Source organism: Neophocaena asiaeorientalis, unplaced genomic scaffold, assembly GCF_003031525.2.
Source record: "Neophocaena asiaeorientalis asiaeorientalis breed wild unplaced genomic scaffold, Neophocaena_asiaeorientalis_V1.1 scaffold258, whole genome shotgun sequence".
In the NCBI taxonomy this organism is placed as follows: domain Eukaryota; kingdom Metazoa; phylum Chordata; class Mammalia; order Artiodactyla; family Phocoenidae; genus Neophocaena; species Neophocaena asiaeorientalis.
Genome location: NW_020172591.1, coordinates 3,180,527 through 3,197,621, shown reverse-complemented (window position 1 = coordinate 3,197,621; position 17,095 = coordinate 3,180,527). Strand labels below are relative to the sequence as shown.

At 39.6% G+C, this 17,095-nt stretch overlaps 1 protein-coding gene across 4 annotated transcripts in view; it reads left to right on the top strand.

The window, feature by feature from the left end:
* The window catches only part of INO80D (INO80 complex subunit D), a 70,701-nt gene that overhangs the window by 25,369 nt on the left and 28,237 nt on the right, over positions 1–17,095 (top strand). For all 4 annotated transcript variants that reach the window (XM_024738299.1, XM_024738303.1, XM_024738301.1 and 1 more), the window contains 2 exons: positions 5,097–5,205; positions 16,786–17,010. In XM_024738299.1, coding sequence (XP_024594067.1) covers positions 5,097–5,205; positions 16,786–17,010 — 334 coding nt within the window. The remainder of the gene's footprint in view (positions 1–5,096; positions 5,206–16,785; positions 17,011–17,095) is intronic.

Sequence of the window (17,095 nt, the reverse complement as noted above, 5' to 3'; positions counted from 1 at the left end):
TAAAGAAAAAATATAGATAAGCAAAGTAATAAATTAAAACACCCCAAGCCTTATTAATACCTATTTGTTAATATCTTGGCATATTCTTTTAGATACATAAAAGTAAGTTCCTGTTGTATGTACAGTATTGTAACCTGTTTTAAAATGTTTTGTAATGTATTATCACGTTAGTAATTTTTCATACACAGTTTGTCACAGCTGAATTCTTTCTTGAATTTAAATCATTTCCAATTTATTAAAGTGTAAAGTGTTGTAGCTATATAGCCCTCTCAGTAAAATAATTACCGTCACATCTTTAATTTTTCCTTCAAATAGATTCCTGGAAGCAGAATTGCTGATCCCAAGCTTTTGCACTTTTTAAAAAGGTTTCTGATGTATATTGCCAAATTTTCCTTCAGAATTGTTTTGTCAGTTTACTTTTCTTTCAGCAGTGTATGAGAATGACAGTTTCTCTACATCTTTATAGCCCTGGATATTAGATATTATTATTATTATTTAGCCTTTGCAAATTTGATAGAAAGTTTGCTTTAATTTGCATACCTTAGATCAGTGTTTCTCAAGTGTTTGGCCTGAGAATCACTTTTTTTGCACTCTCAAAAATTGTCGAGGACACGGTAGAGATTTTGTATATGTGAGTTATATTTACTGAATTAGAAGTTAAAACTGAGAAATTAAAAAAATACTAATTCATTTTAAAATAACAATAAATTTACTGCATGTTAACATGTTCTTTTTATGAAAAATAACTGTTTTCTAAAACAAAAACACATATAATGGGGAGAGCAGCATTGTTTGACGTTGTTTAGCAAATCTTAATGTCTGATGTGCTAGATATGTGCTTCTGCATTCAATGTGTCCTGGTATGTGGTTTTTTTTTTTTCTGGTTAGGAGATAAAAATATGGCCTTACACATTTGTAGCTGGAAAATGGAGGGATATTTTAATAGTTTTTTCCAAATAATTGTAGATATTTGTAATTGGTTCTACACCAAAACTTGACAAGTGGTAGTTTCTTAAAAATTAGTTTCAACAGCTGGAAAATGGAGGGATATTTTAATAGTTTTTTCCAAATAATTGTAGATATTTGTAATTGGTTCTACACCAAAACTTGACAAGTGGTAGTTTCTTAAAAATTAGTTTCAACATGGAATCTGAAACCATATCTAGGAATTTTGCATACTGTTACATTAAAATCCATTGTTTTTTTGTTTTTTTTTTTTTTGGTACGCGGGCCTCTCACTTGTTGTGGCCTCTCCCTTTGTGGAGCACAGGCTCCGGACGCGCAGGCTCAGCGGCCATGGTTCACGGGCCCAGCCGCTCCACGGCATGTGGGATCTTCCCGGACCGGGGCACGAACCTGTGTCCCCTGCATCGGCAGGCGGACTCTCAACCACTGCGCCACCAGGGAAGCCCTCCATTGATTTTTTTTTAAATTAATTAATTAATTTATTTTTGGCAGTGTTGGGCCTTCGTTTCTACGCGAGGGCTTTCACTACTTGCGGCAAGCGGGGGCCACTCTTCATCGCGATGTGCGGGCCTCTCACTATTGCGGCCTCTCTTGTTGCGGAGCGCAGGCTCAGTAGTTGCTCCGCGGCATGTGGGATCTTCCCAGACTGGGGCTCGAACCCGTGTCCCCTGGATTGACAGGCAGATTCTCAACCACTGCGCCACCAGGGAAGCCCCCCTCCATTGATATTTGAATGAATATTTTACCCATGAGTGATGTTGTAACATCGTATGTTGGTCATTTGGAAGATATTGCTCTACTGAGTTACACAGATGTCCCAAATGTTGACACATTTCATTATACAAAAATTTTAGATTGCATTCATTAATATTAGCACCAGTCTTACCGGAGAAGTCCAACTCTTAGGTATTTGTCATACTTTCAGTGATAAATTCAAGTTTTCCCCCAAAACTGAGCTTTCAAGTGAACATTTGAATGTTACTATTGGCAATAAATACTGTTCATTGTTTTCCTTGGGGTGATGGTTTCACTACGTTCATTTTAGAAAAAATGACTGCCAGATAGCCAATAGTTTGTCAGTCACTCTTTCAAATAAAATTGGTGTTGAATGAGGGAAAAGCAGCTAGTTCAGGTCACAACTAAGAGTCCCACAAAGTGCTTTTCCTCAAGACAGCTGCTGTACTTTCTTCGGATGCAGTAGAGGTGCTTTATATATACCTCACATTTCATCACACACAGCATCATAAAGATATATACACAAGAATCAAGATATAATCAAATAAAGTCTTTAATAAATGAGTGCTTTATCAAGGATGGTCTTAAATTGTTTTTTGTATACTTGTTTTCATTTAATTGCAAGTCATGGTATGGAATATATATTGACAACTAGTACAGTTTTGTGCCCCTGCCTTGGTTCACGCTAAGGCGTCAGCAGTTTCACCCACCATGGGTTTTTTGTTGTTGTTTTTACCATCAGTGCAAATGTCAACACAGTAAAAAAGGCAAATAACATTTTAGTATTGTTTTGAAGATAGTGTTGACCTAAGCATCTCCCTAAAAAGTGTTTCAGGGACCCCTGGGGATCTGTGGGCCATACTTTTGAGTAAGGACTGCTCTTTTAGATTAATAATGTAGTTTTGAATATTGGTTCATACTACTTTTTTTGGACATATGTATTTCCTATTTTATCTTGTCAGTTTTTTCATCCATTTTTATTTAAGCATTTCTCTTTTTTATTGATAGGTGTAAGAGCTTTTTATGCATATTTAATGTTTGTTGCAAAACCTCTCCTCACTCCCATTTGTTACTTGCTTTTAGTATCTACTATAAAGGTTTTGGAATTTAGAGGTTAAATTTTTTTATGTATTCTCTCTCTCTTTTTAAAGATTTCTTCCTTTTGAATCAGGTTTATTTTCTCCTCTTGTTTAGGCTCTCTTCATTCCAAGAGTATATAAATATGTTCACCTATATTTTCTTTTAGCCCTTTTATTATTTTAGTCATCTGTTTGGAACTCATTAGGCGTTAGTTTTGAGGCAGAGATCTAACTTTTCTTTCCAAATGTTTGCCTTTTATTCTACCTTTTACCCATATCATCTGCTAAATTTTTTTTTTTATCTGCTAAATTTTTATTTATATTTCTGTTTATTTCTAGATGTTGATAATATTTTAACTTATGAAACTGACATTTTATGTTGTGTTGAGGGCTGACTTTCAATCATTTTGAACAGAACTAAAACTCATAGAAAAGTATTGTCTTTTTATTTTTTAAAAATTCAAGCATGTGAGGGACCCAAATTTTTAAAACAGTTTATTTTGGAGAAACCAGAAATTACAGTGCACTGTTACAACGAAGCGTACTCTGCATTCATATCAGCAAAGAATACTTAAAGAAAAACGCAGTATTTAATTGGCTTCTGCAGTCCTGTTGGGCTGGTTATCTCAATTAGTTACATTGAAACTAGTGATAACGAAGCCAAGATCAAAGGTTTGCTTTATTGGACAGTTAATTTTACAACAGGAGAAACACTTCCATCTTACTTCTTATGACTTAGATCTTGACTTTTTCAGAGAAAGCATGGGTATCTTAGTAGACATTATTATGACTTCTACAGAAAATATAAAAAATAACAACTCAATGTTCTAATTTTTAAAGGTGCCTTGATTTCACTTTGTGTTTGAAGGATCTCACCTTTCAACATCCTGAAGGTGATGATGTGGTCACTTATTTGTTTTTTTATTTTTTTGATTTACTCTTTAACAAACTACTAATTATTTTAGTTAGAGAAAGTAACTTAGTTTTTAAGATGACCTGACATTTTGAATAGTCATCTTGGAACTAGATTTGGCGTTTCTTTATGCCAATGGCAATATTTAATTTTAAGCATTTATAATTTGCATTTCAATGAACCTTTTCTTAATTTCCCAATTTGGCACATGTAAACTCATTTAAATTATGGAAGAAATCTGTGAGGTCCTTTTTAACTAACTGTGCCTAATGAAGATGGTCTTTTGATTTTTGAGGGTCTCAAGAAGGAAGACATAGAATACTAGTCATCAAGGTATCTAATTAAAGTTTCATAGTGGTATGAGTTTATTAAGGTTATGTAGTCCACACACTGTTTTATTTTAGGCTATGCAACATCAGTATTTAAGACCTCTTCAAGATACAAAATTAAAAAGGCAAAACCTTTGGGACTTCCTTAGCGATCAGGTGGTTAAGATGCTGTGCTTCCACTGCAGGGGGCACAGGTTCGATCCCTGGTCAGGGAACTAGGATCACGCATACTCTGCTGTGGGGCCAAAAAAAAAAAGAAAAAAAGAAAAGGCAAAACCTGTATGTTGGAAGCTAACAATTATCCAGTCATTAAAAATAATAGGATTTAACAAAATAAATAAGCATTATTATACTGTATTTCTCCACTTTTCCCTCTAACCTTGTTTTCCAAATGGAACTCAAAACGTGACAGCTCTTGTTTAAAAGAACTGAAAGAAACCCCAAGCGATACTAGAAATAGAACATTGCCATCCTGCCCTTCCCTCTTCCCGTAAGGGACAAGAGCCTGGGAATGGCCCTGCCTAGTGGATGGTGTCCTTTCCTCCAGAGATGATGTTGGGAAAAGGGGATGGAGTGTGCCTGCCTTTCACAATATATTCTAGGCCCCTTCTTTGATGACGTATAGCATGAGTCCACTGGCACCTTTTGACTTTTTCTTGCCTGAACATGAATTAGGCTTCTTTTCCTGTCATTTTGAACATGTTTTATGTTTTTCAACATTATTTTAGTGTATAACATTTTGATATTTAAGAAATTCTACCCCTTTTTTTGACTTGAACTCTCTCTTTGCTTTGTGTTGTTTCTACTCCATTTGTGAAGCATCTGACGAAAGAAGTTCATCCGTGGAATATAGCCTTTTTGTTGTAATGTCATTATTTTAAATGCGAGTGCATGTCATACATTCATTATTAATACCTTTGCCAGAACAGGGCTGAAACTCATCAGGAGGGATTTATTCACACTATGAGAGTACTTGCTATAGGTGTCGGGTTATGTATTTCAGGTAGCTTTTTATGTAAATTTTAAATAAATATTCATTTTTTCTAACTTGCAACATCCTCTCCTCTGTCCTAGGGTTGGACTGGTCTGAAGAGAGTGGAGAAGAACTGGAGGACTCAGAGCAGGCCTCGCCATACCAGGTTGCCTGGTCCATCCGAGAGACCCTCAGATACGAAAGACACACGTGAGTCTTCCTTTTCTTTTTATTCTTTTTTTTTTTTTCGGTACAAGGGCCTCTCACTGTTGTGGCCTCTCCCGTTGCGGAGCACAGGCTCCGGACGCGCAGGCTCAGCGGCCATGGCTCACGGGCCTAGCCACTCCACGGCATGTGGGATCGACCCGGACCAGGGCACGAACCTGTGTCCCCTGCATCGGCAGGCGGACTCTCAACCACTGCGCCACCAGGGAAGCCCTCTTTTTATTCTTAAATTTCCACTGTAGTAGATTGATTTTTCCTATATATGCTAATTTCATTTTATTTTTATTTTTTAAATAAATTTATTTATTTTTGGCTGCATTGGGTCTCCGTTGCTGTGTGTGGGCTTTCTCTAGTTGCAGCGAGTGGGGCCTAGTCTTCATTCTGGTGTGCGGGCTTCTTACTGCGGTGGCTTCTCTTGTTGCGGAGCATGGGCTCTAGGCACGCGGGCTCAGTAGTTGTGGCTCACGGGCTCTAGAGCACAGGCTCAGTAGTTGCGGCACACGGGCTTAGTTGCTCCGCGGCATGTGGGATCTTCCCAGACCAGGGCTCGAACCCGTGTCCCCTCATTGGCAGGCGGATTCTTAACCACTGCGCCACCAGGGAAGCCCTCATTTTATTTTTTAAAGATAAATTTATTTATTTATGGCTGCGTTGGGTCTTCTTTGCTGCGCGAGGACTTACTCTAGTTGTGGCAAGTGAGGGCTACTCTTCATTGCGGTGCACGGGCTTCTCATTGCGGTGGCTTCTCTTGTTGCAGAGCACGGGCTTCAGTAGTTGTGGTGCGAGGGCTTTAGTAGTTGTGGCTCGTGGGCTCAAGAGCACAGGCTCAGTATTTGTGACGCACGGGCTTAGTTCCTTCACGGCATGTGGGATCTTCCTGGACCAGGGCTCGAACCTGTGTCCCCTGCATTGGCAGGCAGACTCTTAACCACTGTGCCACCAGAGATATCCCTATCCATTCTCTGATATTTCTAATGCGCTGAATATTTCTATGTTAAAATATTTTTTTTGAAATAATCTCGTTGGAGGTTCTCAATATCTACCTTATCAGAAAGCTGTAGGTTAATGCCCAGCCGCTTCAGTGGTAAGAAGAAGACTAGTTCTCTTTCAGGGGACTGCCTCAGCATCATAGGTATATGCTTGGTGCGGTGTGACAGGACTGAGATAGATCCTTCTCTGTGGGGCTAAAAGATGACTCACAGACTCAGCTAATTATTATTTTCGTTTAAGTACTGTGGTTTGAATAGGTGTTCAGCAAGACAGAGGGGAGACTATCTGCACCCAGGCGGACTCCTAGAATTTCACAGTATCATAGTAGGCATATACATTCTAAGGTCCGGTTTCTGAATTTATAGGCTTAAAAATGTGATTTGTTAGTACACCCAGAAATGATTAGGCTTAGGGAGCTGATTCACTAGAGGCTAATGTATAAGCCAAAATGACAGTTTTTAGTAGGAAGTATCATCATTAAGTAGTACAGATGTTCACTAAGCAAAACTATATGGGAAGCAAATTATAGTCAGAAGCTTATTTGGACATGGAATTAGAGCAAGGAGAGTTAGCTGGATTTATTAATGGCCAGTGTCATTAAACTATAACAGCCTGATGCCTCCATTTCCACTCTTGGGCTTTATATCCTGTATAGTTGTCCCTGTCTCCCCTGTCTCCTAGTTACTATTGGAAAATGCTATATATTTTTTTTCTCTCTCTGAGATTCCATTTTATATGTCATTTAAGACTGTTTCCTCACCATTAGCATTTCTTGTTTTCAGACAGAAGTACAATTGAGCTTAAGCTTTCTAAGTTATAGATAATATCAACCGTGCTTCCTAAGGTTGATAATTCAAATCAGCTTAGCTTGACTTGGGATATTTTGGGTTAATTTTCCAAATGCTATAAATAGATAACATAACTAAATGCTCGGCACAGTACCTGGTAGCTAAAAATCCTATTTTAATTCTGAAAATTACCTGAACGTTAGTATTGGGAGTATTTGCCCTTGATTAGGAGCCATGTATATTCCATTTCTGCCTTCTAGTGCAGTTCTCAGAATATTTCTTTTGCTGTTATAGACTTGTGACCATCAGCTTTGTCTTCATCTCTGTAGCATTTTACTTTCATGGCCAGTTTGGCTAACTTGCTTCTTCTTTGACTGGCTCTTCTTTTCCTTCAGTATATATTTCTCCTTTTTACAAGCAATTTTCCTTACTTCCTGCCCAGCTGTCCCTTTAATCTTTTCCTCTTCACTCATTTGTTTATTCACTTGTTCAGCATATTCTTGTTGAACTAGTATTATGCTTCAGGCATGGGGCACTACATTCTTTTCCTTGGGTGAAGCTGGGATTGCGTTGGTTTACCATCCCTTCTGTGCCTGCAGCTGCACATCTGCATCTGCCACTGTGCTCTCTCACAGGAACCTCTGTCCTTCTTTTTTAGACTACCTACAGAACTACTTTATTCCAGCTTCTTGTTGTGCTTCAGTGTAGTAGAAAATGGAGAGCTGTAGAAAATCGGCCCTACCTAGCCTGTCCATTATATCTTCAAGAAGTTTTGGCCATGTGAAATTTCTCAAGATTTCGCCATTTAAAATTGCTCAGTGAGTTCATTGTGTTTTGGGGGGAAAAAAGGCACAGCGGCGTGATCGCTACATTCCCCCCGAAGAACCTTTTCATGAGCTTTCTTCCTAAACCAAAATTGTACTTAAATTTGGGGAGAAAATTTGGCCTTGTTTTGGCAGAGGTTCCTTGGTTACTTAGTTTAGTTGTAGATGCATATGCCAAAGTGGAGCTCTTAAGATTTTACTTAGGTCTCTCAGTAGCAGAAATAAGTTGGTATCTTAAATGTAGTATTAAGGAACAGTAAGTACTGCCAGTAACTGCTTCCCTTTTCACATTCCTAATGATGTCTTTGATAGAATAAAGTTCTTAATTTCAATGGGTACAGTTTATTAGTTTTTTCCTGTATGGTTAATTTGTGACCTGTTTAAGAAATCACTGCTTACCCCAGGGTCATGAAGCTATTTTCTCATATTATCTTCTAGAAGCTTTATTGTTTCACTGACAATCTTTCTGGAATTTATTTTTGTATATTTTATATATGATGTGAGTTAGGGCCAAGGATCTTCTTTTTTTTTTTCTTTTTCCATATGGCTTCTCTATTTAAGCAGCACTATTTATTGAACACTTATTTTTCATTGCATTGGAAGCCTTGACATAAATGTGTATGTCTGTTTGTGCATTTTCTAATCTCTTCCATTGGCCTATTTGTCCTTGTGCAAATAACTTCAAAGTTTTAATTAAAATAGCTTCAAATAGGGATTTCCCTGGTGGTGCAGTGGTTAAGAATCCACCTGCCAATGCAGGGGACACAGGTTCGAACCCTGGTCTGCGAATATCCCACATGCCACAGAGCAACTAAGCCCGTGCACCATAACTGCTGAGCCTGTGCTCTAGAGCCCGCTGAGCCACAACTACTGAAGCCGAGCGCCTAGAGCCTGTGCTCCGCAACAAGAGAAGCCACAGCAATGAGAAGCCCACGCACTGCAACGAAGAGTATCCCCCACTTGCCACAGTTAGAGAAAACCCACGCACAGCAACAAAGACCCAACACAGCCAAAAAATAAATTAATAAATATAAAAAAATAGCTTCAAATAGATTTCAATCTTTTTTTGTGTGTGTGTGGTACACGGGCCTCTCATTGTTGTGGCCTCTACCATTGCGGAGCACAGGCTCCAGACACTCAGGCTTAATGGCCATGGCTCACGACCCAGCCGCTCCGTGGCATGTGGGATCTTCCCGGACCAGGGCACGAACCCGTGTCCCCTGCATCGGCAGGCAGACTCTCAACCACTGCACCACCAGGGAAGCCCAGATTTTAATCTTTTTGAAGAAAGCTTTTGGTTTCATTGATTTTTTTTTTTTTTTAATTTTAATTTCTTGTTTTTTATTTCATTGCTTTCTGCTCTTTGTTTCCTTTTGTTTGGCTTTAATTTTTTTTGACGTTTTTAAGGTAATAGCTTAAATCAGTTAAATCTGAGATATTTCTTGTTTTCTTTTTTTTAATTTTTTTTTGGCTGCCTTGGGTCTTGGTTGCTGTGCGAGGGTTTTCTCTAGTTGTGGCGAGTGGGGGCTACTCTTCGTTGCGGTGCGTGGACTTCTCATTATAGTAGCTTCTCTTGTTGCGGAGCATGGGCTCTGGGCGCATGGGCTTCAGTAGTTGCAGCATGCGGGCTTCAGTAGTTGCGGCACGTGGGCTCAGTTGTGGCTCATGGGCTTAGTTGCTCCACGGCATGTGGGATCTTCCCAGACTAGGGATCGAACCCATGTCCCCTGCATTGGCAGGCAGATTCTTAACCACAGCATCACCAGGGAAGTCCTTCTTGTTTTCTAACATAGATGCTTGGTGCTATACATTTCCCTCTAAACACTGGTTTTAGCTGCATCCCACAAATTTTGATACAACATGTTTTCATTTTTATTCAATTCAAAATATTTTCTAATTCCCCCGCCCCGCCCCGCCTTTTTCTGTTTTGGCCACGCTGCGTGGCTTGTGGGATCTTAGTTCCCTGAATAGGGATTGAACCCAGGCCCTTGGCAGTGAGAGAGTAGAGTTCCTAACCACTGGACCACCAGAGAATTCCCTCTAATACCCCTTTTGATGTCTTCTTTGATCTATGGGTTATTTAGAAGTGATATTTAGTTTCCACATATTTGGGGATTTATCAGGAATTGGTTTTTAATTTAATTGTACTATGTTCAGAGACCACATTTAGATTACAGTGTTCTGTAAATGTCAATTAAGTCAAGTTGGTTGATAGTGTTGTTCAGGTCTTCTTTAATTTTCTTTCTTTTCATCTTTGGTGATTTTCTTTCATTTTGTTCTGTCAGTTACTGGAAAGGGATGTTGAAATCTCTACTTGCGGATTTGATTATTTCTCCTTTTAGGTCTCTCACGTTTTTTTTTTTTTTTTGAAAATTACATTCTTTATTTTTAAACTATCCCTTAATATTATCACATTTGCTTTGTAGCCAATAAAAACAACATATGTATGCTTGGGTGTGAAAGATGGGGTGAGGCAATGTTGATGGAGAGCAGGACGACCTTCAGCCCCTGAATAAGACTCTTGGTATCATTGTTCACAACGTTTCTTTTGCTGTCTTATTTCTACCATGAGAGACTAAACAGGATCGTTTTTTATTATTCAGTTTATTGAAACTGGGCTTCCCTGGTGGTGCAGTGGTTAAGAATCTGCCTGCCAATGCAGGGAACGTGGGTTCAAGCCCTGGTCTGGGAAGATCCCACGTGCCACAGAGCAACTAAGCCCGTGCACCACAACTACTGAGCCTGCACTCTAGAGCCCGTGAGCCACAACTACTGAGCCTGCGTGCCACAACCACTGAATCCCGTGCACCTAGAGCCCGTGCTCCGTAACAAGAGAGGCCACCTCAATGAGAAGGCTGTGCACTGCAACAAAGAGTAGCCTCCGTTCTCCACAACTAGAGAAAGCCCATGCACAGCAATGAAGACCCAATGCAGCCAAAAATAAATAAATTAAAATAAATAAATTTTTAAAAATTTATGGAAACTAAAAAACAAATAAAACAAAATCCCCCAAAACACAGTTCACCTATTATTCTTACTCATTACCCCTGTCTCTGGCAACCACCAATTAAGTCTCTGTATCTATGAGCTTGATGGGGGTTTTTGTTTGTTTTGTTTTCTTTGTTTATTTTGGCTGCACTGGGTCTTAGTTGTGGCATGCAGGATCTTAGTTACAGCATGCGGGCTTCTTAGGTGCACCATGAATGCGGGATCTAGTTCCCCGACCAGGGATCGAACCTGGGCCCCCTGCATTGGGATCGTAGAGTCTTACCCACTGGACCACCAGGGACGTCCCTGTTTTGTTTTGTTTTGTTTTGTTAAAGATTCCACATATAAGAAAGAACACATGGTATTTGTTTCTATTTCTGACTTGTTTCGTTTAGCATAATGCCCTTGATGTCCATCCATGATGTCATGAATGGCAACATTTCATTCTTTTTTATGGCTGAATAATATTCCATTGTATACATATCATACAATTTCTTTTTCCATTCATCTGTGTGTGGGCACTTATGTTGCTTCCACATCTTAGCTATTGTGAATGATGATACAGTGAACTTGGCGGTGCTAATATCTCTTTGAGACAGTGATTTCATTTCCTTTGGTTATGTTTACCCAGAAGTGAGATTGCTGGATCATGTGGTAATTCTGTTCTATTTTTAATTTTTTGAGGACCCTCCATACTGTTTCCCATTGTGACTGCTCCAATTTACATTCCCACCAACAGTGTACAAGGATTCCCTTTTCTCCGCATCCTCACCAACACTTATTTCTTTTTGGTAGTAGCCATTCCAACAGGTGTGAGGTGATATCTTATTGTGGTTTTGATTTGCGTTTTAATGATGATTGACTATGGTGAGCATCTTTTTATATACCTATTAGCCATCTGTATGTCTTCTTTTGCAAAATTGGATTTTTTGCCTTTTCGCTATTGATTTGTATGAGTTCTTTCACTTTTTACTTCACCCATTTTGTAGTTCTGTTATTTGATACATAAACATTTAAGATTGTTCTGTTCTCTTGATGAAGTGATCCTTTTATTTTTATAAAATGACGCTCTTTATCCCAGTCATAGTGTTTGCTCTGAGATCTTACTTTATGTGATATTAGTATAGCCACTCGAGCTTTCTTTTGGTTACTGCTAACTTGGTATCTTTTTCAGTCCTTTTACTTTTTTTTCTTTTTTTTTTTTTTTTTTTTTTGCGGTACGCGGGCCTCTCACTGTTGTGGCTGTGGCCTCTCCCGTTGTGGAGCACAGGCTCCAGACGCGCAGGCTTAGCGGCCATGGCTCACGGGCCCAGCCGCTCCGCGGCATGTGGGATCTTCCCGGACTGGGGCACGAACCCATGTCCCCTGCGTTGGCAGGTGGACTCTCAACCACCGCGCCACCAGGGAAGCCCCAGTCCTTTTACTTTTAACCTATTTTAGTCTTTGTATTTGAAGTGGGTTTCTTGTTGGCCGCATATAATTAGGTCTTACTTTTTTATGTACTCTGACAATCTCTACTTTTTATTTGGGGTATTTAGACCATTTAAATTTAATGTGATTATTGATACTATTGGATTTAAGTCTAACATCTTTTATTTGTTTTCTATTTGTCCTATTTGTTCTTGTCCTTTTTCCCCTGTTTTTCTTTTTTGATTATTTTTTTATGATTTCATTTTATCTCCTTTCTTGGCTTATTAGCTGCATTTCTCTGTTTTATTTTTATAGTGGTTGCTTTAGGGTTTACAGTATACATACTTAATTGCCTTAGTGTATCTTTAAGTGTTATACCCCTTCATGTATAAGAACCGTATGACGGTGTACTTCCATTTCTCCTTTCCCATCCTTTGTGCTATAGTTGTCGTACGTTTTCCTTCTACCCATGTTATAATCCCCCACGTTTTTACAATTTCTAGAGAGTTCTTCATTCTTTGAGTAGTTCCAGATTGCCATCTGATGTCATTTTCTTCTGTATGAGAGGTTTCCTTTAATATATCTTGTAGTGCAGGTGTTCTAGTGATAAATTCTTTCAGCTTTTGAAAGTCTGAAAAAGTTTTTATCTTGCTGTCACTTAAAAAAATTTATTTTTTATTGAGGTGTAACTGTCTATGCCTTATTTTTTTTCCTCAGCTCTGACTACGCCTTCTTTTCTTAATATTTATTTATCTATATGCGTGGCATGTGGGATCTTAGCTCCCTGACCAGGGATTGAACCCATGCCCCCTTCAGTGGAAGCTCAGAGTCTTAACCACTGGACCACCAGGGAAGTCCCCTAATTCTTTAAACATTTTGTGTAAGTCACCAGTGAAGCCATCTGGTCATGAATCTTTTCTTTGTGGGAAGTTTTCGCTCTTTTGTTGTTTTAATAAAATAAGATAAAGTGACTTTTATTTGGAAAATTTCACGTCATGCCTTGAGATTACAGACAAGCCTGAAGTTTTACGAAATCAGGTTTGGAATTTACTGCTCTGTATTTATTTGGAACTATTAGTAGCATCTTAATAATAATACCTGTACTTATATTGTGCTTTCACATGTATCATTTCTTTCTCTTGACCATGGGAGTTAGGTGAGCCAGCTGTGTCTCCATTTCACCCAGATGAGAAAAGTTAAAGAAAGAAGGAAACTTAACACATATCGAGAAATGCTGTAGCTACCAGCCCTTGTCACTGCTGGTATATTATGGGAACTGGCCTTTCTCTTCCTAATTTGCTACTCTTCCTCAGCAACCAGATTTGAAATATTAATGTCTAGCATCTTAGAAGTGGGAGGCATCGAAGATTTTCTAGTTTAGGACAGTGCCAAGGATGGTCTGTAGATCTGTGCTAGTCTGCAAACTGCTTGTTACTGGACCACAGCAAGATAATTTGGGAAGTTATGAATAAGCTTTGAAAACTTTTATCATGATGTACATGGTTAACTTGAGAAACACTCATCTAGTCCATTTTCTCTGCAGTAATAAGAGTCTTTTTAAATAACAATGTTGGCAGTTGATTTTCCACCCTAGCTTTATTTTCCCTTTAAGACTTACTGCTTCTCTTCTTTCATCTTTCTGTTATGGCGCTTCCATTCTCTTAGTTATACAGATTCAAAGTCATTATTGACTTTCTTATCCTTCATACCCAGTCACCAAATTCTTTTGTGATAATGGCCCTTATGTGTTGTGTTCTTTCTATTATCTCTGTGGCCTTTTACTTTTAGTCACTCCCAGTTGTTAGCCGTTGACTCCGAAATCTGTATCTCTTCTCTAAACGTGCCCAAGTTTATAATTTCCAACTGTTTTTCCACCACTCCCTATGTTGCCTCATCTGTACTTTTTTAAAAAATAAATTTATTTATTTGTGGCTGAGTTGGGTCTTCGTTGCTCTGCGCAGGCTTTCTCTAGTTGCAGCAAGTGGGGGCTACTCTTCGTTGCGGTGCGCAGGTTTCTCATTGCAGTGGCTTCTCTTGTTGCGGAGCACGGGCTCTAGGCATGCGAGCTAAGTAGTTGTGGCACGCGGGCTTAGTAGTTGTGGCTTGCGGGCTCTAGAGCACAGGCTCAGTAGTTGTGGTGCACGGGCTTAGCTGCTCTGCGGCATGTGGGATCTTCCCGGACCAGGGCTCGAACCCGTGTCCCCTGCATTGGCAGGCGGATTCTTAACCTCTGTGCCACCAGGGAAGCCCCTCATCTGCACTTTAAATTACCTAGGTCTAAAATGGAATTTATTTCCTACCCCAGATCTGCTCTTGCTCCTGTTTCCTGCTCTTTTTGCCAGTGGAAACAGCTGGGTGATTATTGTCCCTTCCATCTTCCTTGCCCAGCTGACAAAGTCTTGTCTCTCTCTTTTTTCTTTTTTTAATTATTTGGTTGCTTCGGGTCTTCATTGTGGCACATGGGATCTTCGTTGCAGCACATGGGATCTTTTGTTGTAGTGCATGGGCTTCTCTAGTTGCACCATGCGGGGTCCAGAACATGCGGGGTCCAGAACACGCTGGCTTAGTAGTTGTGGCGCAAGGGCTTAGTTGCCCCACAGCATCTGAGATCTTAGTTCCCCGACCAGGGATTGAACCCACGTCCCCTGCATTGGAAGGTAGATTCTTAACCACTGGACCACCAGGGAAGTCCTCAGAGTCTCTTATACATGCAGATTACGTCTCATATTCTCTAGTCCTGCTGCTGCCCCCCTGGTGTAGGGTCCTTGTTATTTCTTACCTGGAGTTTTATCATAATTTCCTCACTGTTCTCTTCTTCTGTCTCTTCCTCCATTTATATCTGCTGACAGTGTAATCTTTCTCATGCATAGCTCTGTTATTGTTAGCTATTTTCTTAATAATCTACAAGGTTCTTCATTGCCAATGGAATAAAGGTTGAACTCTTTAATCTGGCCTTTAGCTTTAGAAAGTCTACCTAACCCACCAGCACTCCCCTGCATTCCCCACGCCTTAGCCAAACCAAGCTACTCAGTCCTTGCTGTTCCCCATCCTGTCCATCTCTGTATCTTGGCTTACATTGCTTTATCCTTGTGAGGTACCTTTCTGTGCTCATCTTCAAATTCTACCCTTTTTTCAAGGTTCAGTTCTGTTGTCATCTCCTCTACAAAAAGCCTTTCATCCAGCAGTCTTTCTAGGGAACTTTAAAAGCATTTTATCTGTACCTCTCCTATGTTTCTTATTCTCTACCTCACATTAAAGATACTAACAGCATGTACTGGCTCTACTACAATTCCCAAATGGAGACCTGCTGTGGGACTTTGGGGAACAATTAAAATAGAGATTCCTGCATCCCATCCCATGGAAATTCTGGTTCAGTAGATGTAGGGTAGGTCTTGGGAAACTGAAATTTTAAAAAGCTCTTAGCTTTTTCACAAAGCATGATAGACATAGAGTAAATGTCTAATAGGTGAAAAGGTTGAAGTGAGATCCTTCAATTGGTATATCTGTAGTAGAAACTATACTGAAGAGAACATGACTCTTAAGACATATACCAAACAGAAGTTTACAGAGTAGCCTGTTATGGGCTATTCTGAAGAAAAAAGAGGTAATACCACTCAAGAAGAGAAACCAAGAAAGGATTTACAGAATATTAGTAAGATAATAAATATGTCATCTGTAGTGTCATATGTGTGCTGTTTGTTTATGTTATAAGAGAAGGAAGGTAAAATAACACAGGTCAGTTTTCAAGTCTTGTGTGCATTATTCCTAACAGTAAAAAAAAAATGAGGTCACATTTATTCTATAGAAAGGTGACCTTTTTAACCTCCCTGGTGGTAGACATTGCTAACTAACCACAGCTCTCTTTCTTGTTGAGCCTAAATGTGCCCTCAGCATCCTTTTCAGTGTAGTGCTCCAGCAGGGGCCACAAATCAATCAATATTAGCGTAATGATAGAACAGCCTCTGTGTAATTCCCTGTTATATGAAATGTTGTTTAGGATATCTCCTGTAGTTTAAAAAAATACTGTAGAATGATTGTGATCCCTATAATCAAAATTCTTTTAAGTGCTTAGCAAAAAAAGGGTAGTTAAAAACCAGTACATCTGAAAGAGCAGCTCTTAGATAGTATTCACTGCTCCATTGGAATTCACTGCTCTACTTCTGGTATGACCTATCAGTTATGCTGAGTGTTTCCTCATAACCGTCGTGTCATTTACTCAGACTTTTTAGTAAGTAGAGGTAAAGAAATTATTTTCTTCCCCAAAATCCCTAGTCACTTAAAACTTGGAAGACACTGATGCATTGAGTGTCTAATCATGACACGCTAAGAAGGTTAAGCTTCTTAGAGCATTGGATTGTCTCTACTGCTCACTTATTGTAAAAACACTGTACTTATTTTCAGCGGCTCTACTGAAATTCTCTTCCTCTAATTTTGTTAACTGTGTGCTCACATGCCACAAGTTTCAGCCCTGTGCATCCAGACCCCCTTCCTCATCTGCTTTTCCCCTTTTTAAAATGAACCTAACGTGTAATCAAGTTTTCTGCTTCTCTCCCTGCACTCTCTAGGTCGGATGATGATGATACAGAGAGTAGGAGCTCCAGGGTGACCCAACTTTGCACTTACTTTCAGCAGAAATATAAGCACCTCTGCCGCCTGGAGCGGGCAGAATCTCGTCAAAAGAAATGCCGGCACACGTTTAGGAAAGCTTTGCTGCAGGCGGCCAGTAGAGAGCCAGAATGTACTGGCCAGTTGATTCAGGAGCTACAGAGAGCTGCATGCAGTCGGACCAGGTCAGAGCCTCACACCGCCACCGCTTTCTAAGAACTCACCTCAGTCTGTTTTCTCTAATTTTTGAGAGGATAGTCGCGACACAAT